The 12,827-nt window shown below is 38.7% G+C and overlaps 1 protein-coding gene across 1 annotated transcript; it reads right to left on the reverse strand.

Annotated features, from left to right (window-relative positions):
• Positions 1-1,416: 1,416 nt before the first annotated feature.
• On the reverse strand, positions 1,417-12,376 carry LOC133538145 (zinc finger protein 568-like). The gene is made up of 3 exons (XM_061879490.1): positions 11,937-12,376; positions 8,797-9,129; positions 1,417-3,515 (listed from the first exon to the last, which is right to left on the reverse strand). Exons 1-3 carry the CDS (start codon positions 12,043-12,045, stop codon positions 1,774-1,776), a joined length of 2,184 nt encoding a protein of 727 aa, XP_061735474.1. The 5' UTR covers positions 12,046-12,376; the 3' UTR covers positions 1,417-1,773.
• Between the last annotated feature and the right edge of the window lie 451 nt (positions 12,377-12,827).

Genomic DNA, 12,827 nt, shown 5'->3' on the forward strand with positions numbered 1-12,827 from the left:
ATTAGATATCTATATATCTTACGGACCAATAGACTGTATCTCTGTTGCTGCAACAGCAGAGTTTATTCTGTCTTGACACTTTGTATTGATATTTTCAATTACATTTTCCCGTAAACGATCATGTTTACAGTGATTGTTTTATATGTATATTTCATGTATGTTTCTTTGGATAAAAGTGTCTGCCAAATACTTAAACATATATAAACACCTGGAAGTCTTTGTATCAGCTAAAACCACCAATCTGATTCACTGGATTTAGAATAAAACCAAAGTCTGTCTTACCCAACAAAGTTAGTATTTGAATATTGTTACTTGAAGACTTATTCCTGGTTGCAGTTATACTGTTAAGAGAGTATTGTCTTATGTTTTGCCTAAAATCAGAATGCATCATAATCAGTGGTTGGCTGTGAATTTTGTTTTAAGTGGGGCTGAAAGTTTGTAAAACAAGTCCCATGGACGGTAAAAAAATGCAAAGGACTATGGCTTTTAACCATTTTTTTCTTTTTCTCTTTATGTATTTATTTATTCTACATTTTATATTAAATGTATTGGATTTTCCTCCCTCTGAAAATCGTATGAAATGTTTAACAAGCCATCCTATAAGAATACAACAGCTACTAATGTAACAAATCAATACAATAAAACAAATATATTTTTAATGATGTTTTTTTTTCAATATTTTAACAATAGGCTAATGTATACTACTTTGTATAGATTTTTCAAGAAACACAAACCTTAAAAACTAAATTATTTACAATTGCAGACACAAGGTTTTGTGCAGCTTCACTCATTGGAAAGGAAGACGGAAGCAAAACTGTTGTTGGAGCCGTTTATCACTCAGCTTCTAAAACTTGTAGCTCATCTTTTCTATATTCAGGCACAACAATATGGAAATTCTGGATTAACATTTGTTGCAAAGAAGTCTTTGTTGTCTTTCATGAAGTCTGGCATAATTAGTAGTGCTAAAAAATAACAAAATATGTAAATATTACAAATTATGAATGTTATTACACATATATACTTACATAATGTATAATACATGTTTTTAAAGCCCTTTATAGGCAGAGTAGTGTGAATCCCGAGCTTCTTTGTCTGCTGACTTTAGCTAGTGTTGCTTTTCAAGTTAAAATGCATAAAAAACAAAAAGGTGCTTGTCTTATATAAGGATTGTGGATGACTGTCAACATTCCAAACAAAGTGCAGTTCCTTATCTGTATTCGTTTAAAGGTCAATGCACAGTAATGTTGACAAGATTAGCACCTTGCTAATTTCCATCTAGATGGATAGATAGATAGATGGATAGATAGATAGATAGATGGATAGATATATATATATATATATATATATATATATATAGATAGATGGATAGATGGATAGATGGATAGATAGATGGATAGATGGATAGATAGATAGATAGATGGATAGATGGATAATACTTTATTTATTCCTTCAGGAAAAATCTGTCATCCTTTTACTGCACAGTTAGCAATCACAATTGAAATTTCATAAAAAGATTGCAAGTACATAACAAGATTACAATTACATAACAAGCAAGCTGTTAAAATATATTGTGATTTGTATTTACAAAACACTTTATCTAACATTACGCAGTACATACACAATACAAACCATGTACTGATATATTTTTAACCAGTACTAAAAAGAAACTTGATAGTGTTATGTCATTCATATCTTGAGGAGGGCTGGCTAGATCCAGGCTGAATTGTAAAGTAGAAAATTCCAAAGTAGAAAAGTTATTCTCCTGTGTCTGCTTTATATGTTTGTCGGTGTATCTTTTACCACACTCTTTGCAACAAACAGGTTTTCTGCGTGTGTTCTCATATGTGACAGCATCATTCCCCTTCGAGAAAAGTGTTGACCACACTCTAAACAACTAAAAAGTTTTTCTCCAGTGTGTGTTCTCATATGTGACAGCATTGTTCCCTTTAGAGAAAACTGTTTGCCACAGTGTGAACAAATGAAAGGTTTTTCTCCCGTGTGTGTCCTCATGTGTCGAGTCAAATCAGAATTTTTAACAAAGCCTTTTGCACAGACTGAACAAATATAAGGTTTTTCACCTGTATGTGTTCTCATATGTCTTTGCATGTAACCTTTTTCTGAGAATATTTTACCACAAACTGAACAACTGAAAGGTTTTTCTCCCGTATGTGATCTCATGTGTCTTTGCATGATATGTTTTGCAGCATATCTTTGACCGCACACTGCACAACTGAAGGGTTTTTCTCCTGTATGTGTTCTCATGTGTAACACCATAATTCTCATTTGTGAAAACTTTTTACCACAGTCTGGGCAAATGAAAGGTTTTTCTTCAGTGTGAGTACCCATGTGTCGAGTCAAATCAGAGCTTGTACCAAAGCCTTTTGCGCAAACTGAACAAATAAAAGTTTTTTTTCCTGTGTGCATTCCCATGTGTAACTGCAATAATCTCTTTTGAGAAAATTGTTTGCTGCACACAGAACAACTAAAAGGTTTTTCTCCTGTGTGTGTTCTCATATGTAACATCATCATTCCCCTTTGAGCAAACTTTTTGCCACAGTTTGAGCAAATAAAAGGTTTTTCTCCGGTGTGTGTTCGCATGTGTCGTGTCAAATCAGAGTTTGTAACAAAGCCTTTTGCACAAACTGAACAGATAAAAGGTTTTTCACCTGTGTGTGTTCTCATGTGTCTTAACATATTGTGTTCATTAGATATTCTTTTACAGCAAACTGAACAACTGAAAGGTTTTCCTGTGTGCGTTCTCATATGTGACAGCATCATTCCCCTTTGAGAAAACCTTTTGCCACAGTTTGAGCAAATGAAAGGTTTTTCTTGTATGTGCGTGCCCATGTGTCTTTGCATATAAAGTTTTTCGGAGAATGTTTTACTGCAAACCGAACAACTGAAAGGTTTTTCTTTCGAATGCGTTCTCATGTGTCTTTGCATACAATGTTTTTCTGAGAATATTTTACCGCAAACTGAACAACTGAAAGGTTTTTCTCCTGTATGTGTTCTCATGTGTCTTTGCAAATTATGTTTGTGAGATAATCTTTTACCGCAAACTGAACACTTTTTCCCGGTGTGTGTTTTCATGTGTGATTCCATATTTACATCAACGTGCGATGTTGAGTCGTCACTATCTGATAGTGGAGCTAAGAGGTTGTCTACTTGTGATCCTCCACTGTAGTCTCCCTCATCTTCTGTTGTCATGTGTTGTGGTGAGCTGCTGCTTGGAGGCTCCACCTCAAACTTCTCCTCACTTGGACTGTGATGAAGCTGTGAGGACTCAGGTGGTTTGTCTTCATGGTCTTCAGTCTTCACAGAGACAATAGTCAGTGAAAACTTGGTGAGATCAGCCTCCTCCTGCTCTTGAAGACAAGCTTGCGCCTGGGTGATCCAGAATTCCTCCTCTTCCTCTTTAATGTCGGGGGGCTGTGGCTCCTCCTGCTTCAAAAGGGAGCTTACTTGCAGCAACTGAGAAAGAGGTTCTTTCTGATGACCAGTCAGCTGCTGGACACCTAGGACAAATAAGAATTATTGTGAAATATGACGTAACATGATTTAAAAGCATAGCATGATGATAAGGATGTTGACTTGTGTGGCTATTTTACATTTTAAAATGCATTTATCATATCGTTTTTTTAAGACTGTATCTCACGCCGAGCAAAATGTATCTTTAGGTACAAATAGAGACATAAAAACTAATCTAAACTATATCTATCTTAGTAAATTATATGTCTTGGATCTTGTGGTTTAAAGGGGAACATTATCACCAGACCTACTGTATGTAGGCGTCAATATATACATTGATGTTGCAGACAAAAGACCAAATGTTTTTTCAACCGATTTCCGAACTCTAAAACGGTGAATTTGGCGATTTAAACGCCTTTCAATTGATAGCCTGTCGAGCGATGACCTTTCACCCGTGACGTCACAACATGAAGCAATCCGCCATTTTCTCAATCTTATTACACGCACCAAGTTAAATCAGCTCTGTTATTTTCCGTTTTTTCGACTGTTTTCCCGTACCTTGGAGACATCATGCCTTGTCGGTGTGTTGTCGGAGGGTGTAACAATACGAACAGAGACGGATTCAAGTTACACCAGTGGCCAAAAGATGCAAAAGTCCCTCGTTTGTCCTGCACACGGTACCGACGACACCTATGCTACGACAGAGATGGCAAGAATGTGTAGATATCATGCGACACTTAAAGCAGATGCATTTCCAACGATAAAGTCAACGACATCACAAATGTGAGTTTTGTTGATGTTATTGACTTATGTGGAGTGCTAATCAGACATATTTGGTCACGGCATGACTGCAAGCTAATCAATGCTTACATGCTATTTAGGCTAGACGTATGTACATATTGCATCATTGTGCCTCATTTGTAGCTATATTTGCATCCAGCCTTTCCCCCTACCCACATTTAATGCCAAACAAACACATACCAATCGTTGGTTAGAAGGCGATCGCCAAATTTGTCCGCGCTTCCTCTCGTGCCTCTGTCTGTCGTGATATGGCTCAATAGCTTCAGTTTCTTCTTCAATTTCGTTTTTGCTATCTGCCTCCACACTCCAACCATCCATTTCAATGCATGCGTAATCTGTTGAATCGCTTGCGCCGCTGAAATCCAAGTCTGAATCCGAGCTACTATGCTATACCTTTCTGTACTATCCACCATGTGTGTTTCTGGTGGCTTCATGCAGTGACGTCACAGGACAATAGACAGGTGGGTATAACGACGGTTAAAATCAGGCACTTTGAAGCCGTTTTTCGGGATATTGCGAGATGGGTAAAATTTTGAGAAAAACTTCGAAAAATAAAATAAGCCACTGGGAACTGATTTTTATTGGTTTTAACCCTTAAGAAATTGTGATAATGTTCCCTTTTAAGGAAGTTGTTCATTTGTCCTCATGCTGAATAGCAGGTTGCTTATAAAGTTGGATACAAACTGGCTTTTAATTGAGTGCAGGGAAGACGCTTGTCTAATTTATTCTACTCAGTTTTACACCAAAATGTCCTAACTGACTTATCCACATTTATTTATTTACTTTTACGGCTGAGCGATATGGCTGAAAACTGTACCACCAATTGTTGTATATCTGTCAATATCAATAATAAAAATTATTATCATTATTATTAAACAGATGAACAGATGAATTGTCAACAGACATTTGTCCTGTAGTGTCTTAATTTAGCTATTTAACTAATCACACAGCCGCAGCTAGAGTCCATTTTTTGCGTGTAGCCTTCAGATTACATTTAATTTTCTTCAGCTCCAAGTATGGCATGAGGTCCCCTCGCCCCACTCACGCCAAAAAAAATACTTCTACGTGCAAGTAAAGATGCAAATTAATTGTTTGGGAGTTTGGTGGTATTCCAAAAATGTCGAATTCTGCACAAGGACTCAACTTAAAATGTAGTGCATCCGCAGGATGTTTAAAATGATCAGTCCAGTAAGCTTTTAGACAGTCAAGTCACATCGGTTAAGTGTGTCTGCAATATCAGGAGACTTGGTAACAGACGACAAAGACGGCTATTTTTGGACAAGTGAGGATTCACAACCTTATCTTTTTGAAGTTGAATATACAGAGGATGAACTGCTGCTTCTAGAAGCGAGCACGAAGAGAGGGTTAAACGGAGGAGACGGAATTGAACTATCTACTGGTATTCATCCACTACAATTCAACGGTTTATTTATACACTGCTATTTAAATGTATTTATTCTCTGCAATTAACCATTTATTCATACACTGTTATTTAACTGTTTATTCGTCCTTCATTGCCATACATAACTACTTGTTGCCATGTAACTGTTAGCTTGCTTTAAACCAAGAAGCTGCTATGTAGGATTGCTCAAAATGTAGGATTGCTCAACAAAGTTTTGTTTGTATTGTAAATACAATGACAACAAAGCACCTATCTTATTCTATATGATTGTTCATGTTTTTCAATCGGTACAAATTGGTGTCCTATTGCATTGTGCTGTGCATTACAAACTCAAAAGCCAGTTGGGTGCTGATGCAGAAGCCAGCTTACGGGGTAATGCCGTAGCAAGGCAATGTGTTACTACGCTAGAAAAACAGTTTTTCAGTGTTCGATCTTACAATAAAAACGTCGCAACAACGGCTGGGTATTACACAGGTTACGTAATGTAAAATTAAGTACTATTGGCAGTTTTTGGATGCATGTTCAACGTGATTTAGAGGCAGAATGGATTGATTGCATTAGGTGCGTTGCTATTGTGAGAATGAAATGTTTTTGAGTGTTCTTTTTAATCCATAGTCATGTTTAAAGCAGCTAATATTTTCATACGTAGTAAGTCTTTTCGTGATCTCCGTGCTTGTATCTTATGTCCGCTAGTAAACTCTGTGTTTCACCTTGAAGGCTCTGGAATGTCTATTGGGAGTATAATGTACTCCCTTTTTGTGGAAGAGGCCTTATCAGTTTAGAACAAAAAGGATGTATTTCTTTCTGGGCACGAGGGGGCTGTTTTCATACTAAATAAGCTGACTCTTTCCGTTTGATTTTCAGACCGCTTTTTGATGCTGCTATTACCGCATTTGTAAGGACTGGTCTCCTAAAGCTTTAGTAAAACTTGGTATTATTGCTATTCTGTCTTGGTGATCGTTCTTACTCAACATATAGGTCATCCGAAAGAACTTGGGTTTGGCCTATATCTTTTTATTTCCTGAGAGGAAGACTGGTCAGACGCAACAGCATTCAAAATGGGCCGATTATCACAAATTACAACGAGTAGGAAGCTCACAAAATTAGGAATACAAATTGGGCTGTACAGAGATGACGGAATGGTTGTTTCCAATGCCAGACCGAGAGCTTTAGAGAACTTAAAAAAAGGAATAATAACGGACTAAGGATCACCACTGAGCCAAACAAACACACTGTAAACTTTCTGGATGTAACACTCAACCTGAGCAAAAACATTACAAAGCCCAACACCGCATTACAATATGAACATCATGACAGCAACCACCCGCCTGTCACAACCAGGAACATCCCAGCTGGCATCAACAGGAGACTGTCAGCCCTGTCATCAGACAGAGAATCATTCAACCAAGCAACACCTCAATACCAAAAAGCACTCAACGAAAGTGGATACCAATACAATCTCCAATACGACCCATGAGCAACTAAAACAAGAAAAAAAACAGGAAACGGGCAACATACTTTAGTATAACCCCCCCTTCAGCAAAAATGGCAGCACAAATATTGGCAGTTCCCCAAAAAAACATTGACTTACACAGCGAAAAGATACTGAGCACACACAGACGGGCGGCCGACACCACTAACGACCCCAACACCACGGGTAACTGCAATTGCAGACAAAGGACATGTCTACACTAAGTCGTTTAAGCCCTTAAACAATTAGACAGCAGTGATGGGATATATTAATGTCCAGAAATGCATTACCTATTTTACTTATGGATGCACAAATAGGGATGTAACGATTCTTTATTTATATTCAAAACTAAACCCTTAAAATGTGCTGATATCTGCGATGCAAAAGGTAAATAAACAGTAGCCATATTGAAAGATTGCCTTCATTTGTCCATGTGAGGTAGAGGGATGTCCTCTCGGTCACATGGTTGCAACTCAGCAAGTACATTGTTGATGATTAACAAAGATGGCTTTGTTAAAGCAAGTATATCTCCAACGTGAGAAGAATGCTGGACCCTGGATGACAATCTGTTACAAACATTGTATTAGAGCAGGGGTAGGGAACCTAGGGCTTGCGAGCCAGATGAGGCTCTTTTGATGACTACATCTGGCTCTCGGATAAATCTGAGCTGACATTGCTTAACACAATAAGTAATGAATATTTCCAATTGTAATCAGACTGTTAAAAATAATGTTGAAAATATAAAACATGCTCATGCGTTTGAATCCATCCATCCTTTTTTGTACCGCACTTGTTCAAGAAGTTGCATTAAGGGTAAGAAGTGATTTAATTATTATTGCTTAGTTTAGGGCTTGCCCTCCTGGAGGTTCTTCAGACCACCAAGCACCGACATGAGAGCCTGTTTCAGGGTTACAATATTTTTTTTATTTTTCAATAAGACTCTCAGTTGCTTTCCAGCAATTGTCTTTTTCCCTTTCGTTCTCGCTCGCACTCTGGCTCCAACCCCAAACCCGTCTCTTCTCCTGGCTGCTGCTTAAAAACAGAGCGACAGGTGATTACATAACAAGGCCCAGGTGGGAACATCTACGCTCCTGTCGCTGATTTTGAGGCCGGTCCTGGCAACACCTCGCTTCGCTGCAGGCCCACAGGCCACGCCCCCTCCACAGTTAGCTTCAGAATAACAATGTTATTAAATGATAAATGGGTTATACTTGTATAGCACTTTTCTACCTCCAAGGTACTCATAGCGCGTTGACACTACTTCCACATTTACCCATTCACACACACATTAACACACTGATGGAGGGAGCTGCCATGCAAGGCGCTAACCAGCACCCATCAGGAGCAAGGGTGGAGTGTCTTGCTCAGGACACAACGGACGTGACGAGGTTGGTACTAGGTGGGGATTGAACCAGGGACCCTCGGGTTGCGCACGGCCACACTCCTACGCCGTTATTATAAAGAATAATAGACCTATTATACTCTAGAAATGTTGGTCTTACTAAAAAATGCACATGTTTAGTTGTGTTCAGTGTTAAAAAAAATATTATGTGGCTCTTACGGAAATACATTTTAAAATATTTGGATTCTTGGCTCTCTCAGCGGAAAAGGTTCCCAACCCCTGTATTAGAGGATATCTGGATGTTCTGCTTACTTGGACTGTGATGAAGCTGTGAGGACTCAGGTGGTTTGTCTTCATGGTCTTCAGTCTTCACAGAGACAACAGTCAGTGGAAACGTGGTGAGATCCGCCTCCTCCTGCCCTAGAAGAAACTCTCCCTCCCCTTGTTCTTCAATGTGAGGGAGTTGTGGATTTTCTTCTTCTACACCAGGGGATTGTGGGTCCTCGTCTTCCTCTTTGACATCAGCGGGCTGGAGATCGTCCTCTTTAAGAAGATGGTGCAGCGGATCCTCCTGGTTCAAGGTGGAGTTCCCCCCCTCCGACTTAGAGAGTCTTTCTTTCTGACCTCCAGTCAGCTGCTGAACATCTGCACGACACAAAATCAACACACTTCAACTCAGACATGAAGAATATTTTGTAGTACATGAAATATAGATATTTCACAACTGGACAATGTGATGTGATAATGTGTAACTTATGTCATGACGTCACGTGCAACAAAGGTATTAAAATATATCGCCCTGTTTGATTTTAAATGAATCAATACCCGGTAGCAGGGACGTACTTTGGTCGGTACCAAATTCTGTATCCATCACTACAAAAATACACGTCACATACAGGGCCCTCCCCCAACTACACCTCAGCTTCTCACGATCACATCTCCATCTCCGGATGTCCTCTGTGACAAGTCCAGGCCCACATCAAAGGGGTCTGGACTTGTTTGGGGGAATTTTGCCTGTTGTCAAGTCAAAGTACAGAGCACCACAAACACCACTGAGTTGTAGGGAACACTCCAGGCCTGAAGGGGCAACAGTGAGAGCTGAGGTCTGGACATCTCCACCTGCTTCCAACAGATTAGTTTGATTGAGTTCACCTGTTCACCTGCTAAGAGCACATGCTCAAAAATGTTTGAGCTTCAGTCAGTCACCCCTTTTTAACATGCTGCCAAGAGGAAGGAAGACAGCTCCTGTGTGGACTCAGAAGACGCAACTTGTGAGAAAACCAAAGGAAATAAGTGCTTGTTTGCTTGTTTGGACTGAGGGGAATTTTCAAAGAAAAATAATTTCACTGGGGAAAATGTTTAAAGAAGATAATTCCTAGTGATAGGTTGATGAGGCGTCATGAAGCGTTTCACACATTGCAAAACTGTATTGATACTGTGTCAATACTGTGTCACTAAATACTGACATCTGCTGGACATTAAAAATCCCTACAGGCAACCTATGGACCAACTCAACTGACACTGATTTTATGACCTAGTACAGGGGTCGGGAACCTTTTTGGCTGAGAGAGCCATACAATCCAAATATTTTAAAAGTATTTCCGTGAGAGGGATATAATTTATTTTTTTTAACACTGAATACAACTATATGCGTGCATTTTTAAAAAAGACCAACATTTTTAGAGTATAAGTCTCTTATTCTTTTTAATAACATTGTTATTCTGAGGCTAACCAAAAATAAATAAAATACTTCTTACCATTAATGCGACTTCTTGAACAGATGCGGTAGAACCAGATGGATGGATGAAAATGCATGAGAATGTTTTATATTTTGAACGTTATTTTTGACACTGTGATTACCAGCGGAATTATTCAAAACTTATCGTGTTAAGCAATGTCAGCTAAGATTTATCTGAGAGCCAGGTGCAGTCATCAAAAGAGACACATCCGGCTCTAGAGCCATAGGTTCCCTTCCCCTGACCTAGTATATACAATAATATAAACCAAGTCATTTCATATCTTCATTTAAATAAACATATATTTGTCTCTTTTTTAGATGCAGTCAATAAATAATGTGAACACGTATCATAACATGGAAATCTAAGAGAACGTGTTGTGAATGAGGATACTTGTGGACTGGGAATTTTTTTTTTTTTTTTCTTATTTTTTACATGCGCCCTGAATACGCACTGTTGATTGAGTGATTGAAACTTTTATTAGTAGATTGCACATCACAGTACATATTCCGTACAATTAACCACTAAATGGTAACACCCGAATAAGTTTTTCAACTTGTTAAAGTCGGAGTCCACGTTAATCAATTCATGGTAAAAACGTAGAGTGATCCATCGGGCTGGATTAGAACCAGTGCCCTAAGGAACTCCGCATAAGCCCTCTACTCTACCAACTGAGCTGTTGAAGAGATTGGCTGTTACTGCTTTTTAATGTAACCAGATGGTTGTGTGGGTGGGACAATGCTGGGTGCTGAGGCAGAAGAAGCAAAACAGCTTGTTAAGACTTTAGCTTAGAAAATACAAATACACGTACCGTTAAAGCCCTACTAAAAGATCGAGTAGAAACTTTGAGGGAACAGGATGAAACGACAAGGAAATGAACACAAATACCTTTTTTTCCGAAATATGATCAAAATATTCCCATGTGGCGGAAATGATCTGCGACGACGATAAATTACAAATGACCAACGACAGAAGTGCGGCGTTTCTATTGGCAGCAGCATCTCGTTGACAGATGCGCTTCCTTATAAACACAGTTTGGCGCGCAGGCGTCAGTGCGACACAGTTCGCGTATCGGTCACGTGACCGAAACAGCTCATGATCGGTCAAGTGACTTTCGAAAAGCGGTACGCGCACCGACAATGTTTTGCTCTATGAGCTCGACGCATCGGTGTTGCCGGACTCATCACTAATAATTTCACTGATGTTTACAAAATTGTTTAAGTTGACTGAAAGTACATTTAAAATGTTATCAGTGGTGTTTAAGGTTATTCTTATAATTTGGATGAATTGTTTGAATTTAATTATATTTATATTATTGGAAATGTTTAAGTTTATTCTTAAACCTTGGCCCTATCAGTGGAAATTCATTTTGGTTGGATTGATTTAATAGAAAGCAAAGCATGTATTATGAGGTATGTTTATGAAACACTAATGTGTTTTTTTCAGTTTGGTTAAGGTTATCAACCTAATCAACTATTCCCAGGTGCATGTTTTTTGAGGGGAGAAGAACCCCAAAAGGGACCAGCGGTAGGAAATGTATGGATGGATGGATGGAACTTCAAGTATGATATTGGTTCATCTCTAAAATGAAAGACTGTCATTTTGTGCCGTAAAAAAAATCAATAATTGGGTTTTCACTTCTTGACAATGTCCCTCCTCATTAAAGTTATTTTAAGTGTTCTTTCATTATAATAATGAAACATAAAGTAAACAAACCTGTTTTGTCTGACCCAATTTCAGGCTTCTTGAAAACAGCATCCAGTAGTTGACGTTGTCGCTCCTTCGAAAGTTCCTCCTGGAACTCTGCTACCTTTCTTTCGCACATTTTCACATTTTGGTCTCTGCTAAGCGATGTGTTGATAGCTTCCGCCTCTCTTTGTTAGCAGCTAGAAAGTTAAGCTAACTAGCAAACTAAGCTAAGCTAGCCGGAGCAGCTTCAACGCTCATGGAAACGATTTGAGTTTATCCTGACACGAAGAATGAATAGAGTGTAGTTTGTCATACGATAGATGAATTATTAAAAACGTGAAAAAACAAGATTAACGGAGATTTTCAAACAAAACTACAGTGCTGTGTCACGTCCGTGGTGGTGTGCAAGCATGAAGTCTGCTTCTTCTTCTATTTCCTGTGTGGGCACAGGAAGTATTTCTTCTTCTTTTAATATTATGACGGGTTGCAGTCTAATTTAAAAGATGCATACAGCCATTTACCGTACTGGAGTATACAAAGTGTACTCTAAATCTAGCATCCCCTGGTGGCGCAACTCTAAACAGCAGTCTGGTGACTTTAAATGTCTGGAAACGAGAAGACAATATCATTAAATTTATGACAGAATTGAATACAATAAATAAAGAAAATAGTATAAAAGTAATATTTACAAACATATCAGAAGGACCCCGTTCAATAAATGTAAAACTTATATTTTTCACACTATCACTATTTACTGCACTATACTATACCTACTCAGTGGCTTAGTGGTTAGAGTGTCCGCCCTGAGATGGGTAGGTTGTGAGTCCAACCCCGGCCGAGTCATACCAAAGACTATAAAAAAAAGTGGGACCCATTGCCTACCTGTTTGGAACTCGGCATCAAGGGTTGGAATTGGGG

The sequence above is a fragment of the Nerophis ophidion genome, linkage group LG19 (assembly GCF_033978795.1).
Source record: "Nerophis ophidion isolate RoL-2023_Sa linkage group LG19, RoL_Noph_v1.0, whole genome shotgun sequence".
Lineage (NCBI taxonomy): Eukaryota > Metazoa > Chordata > Actinopteri > Syngnathiformes > Syngnathidae > Nerophis > Nerophis ophidion.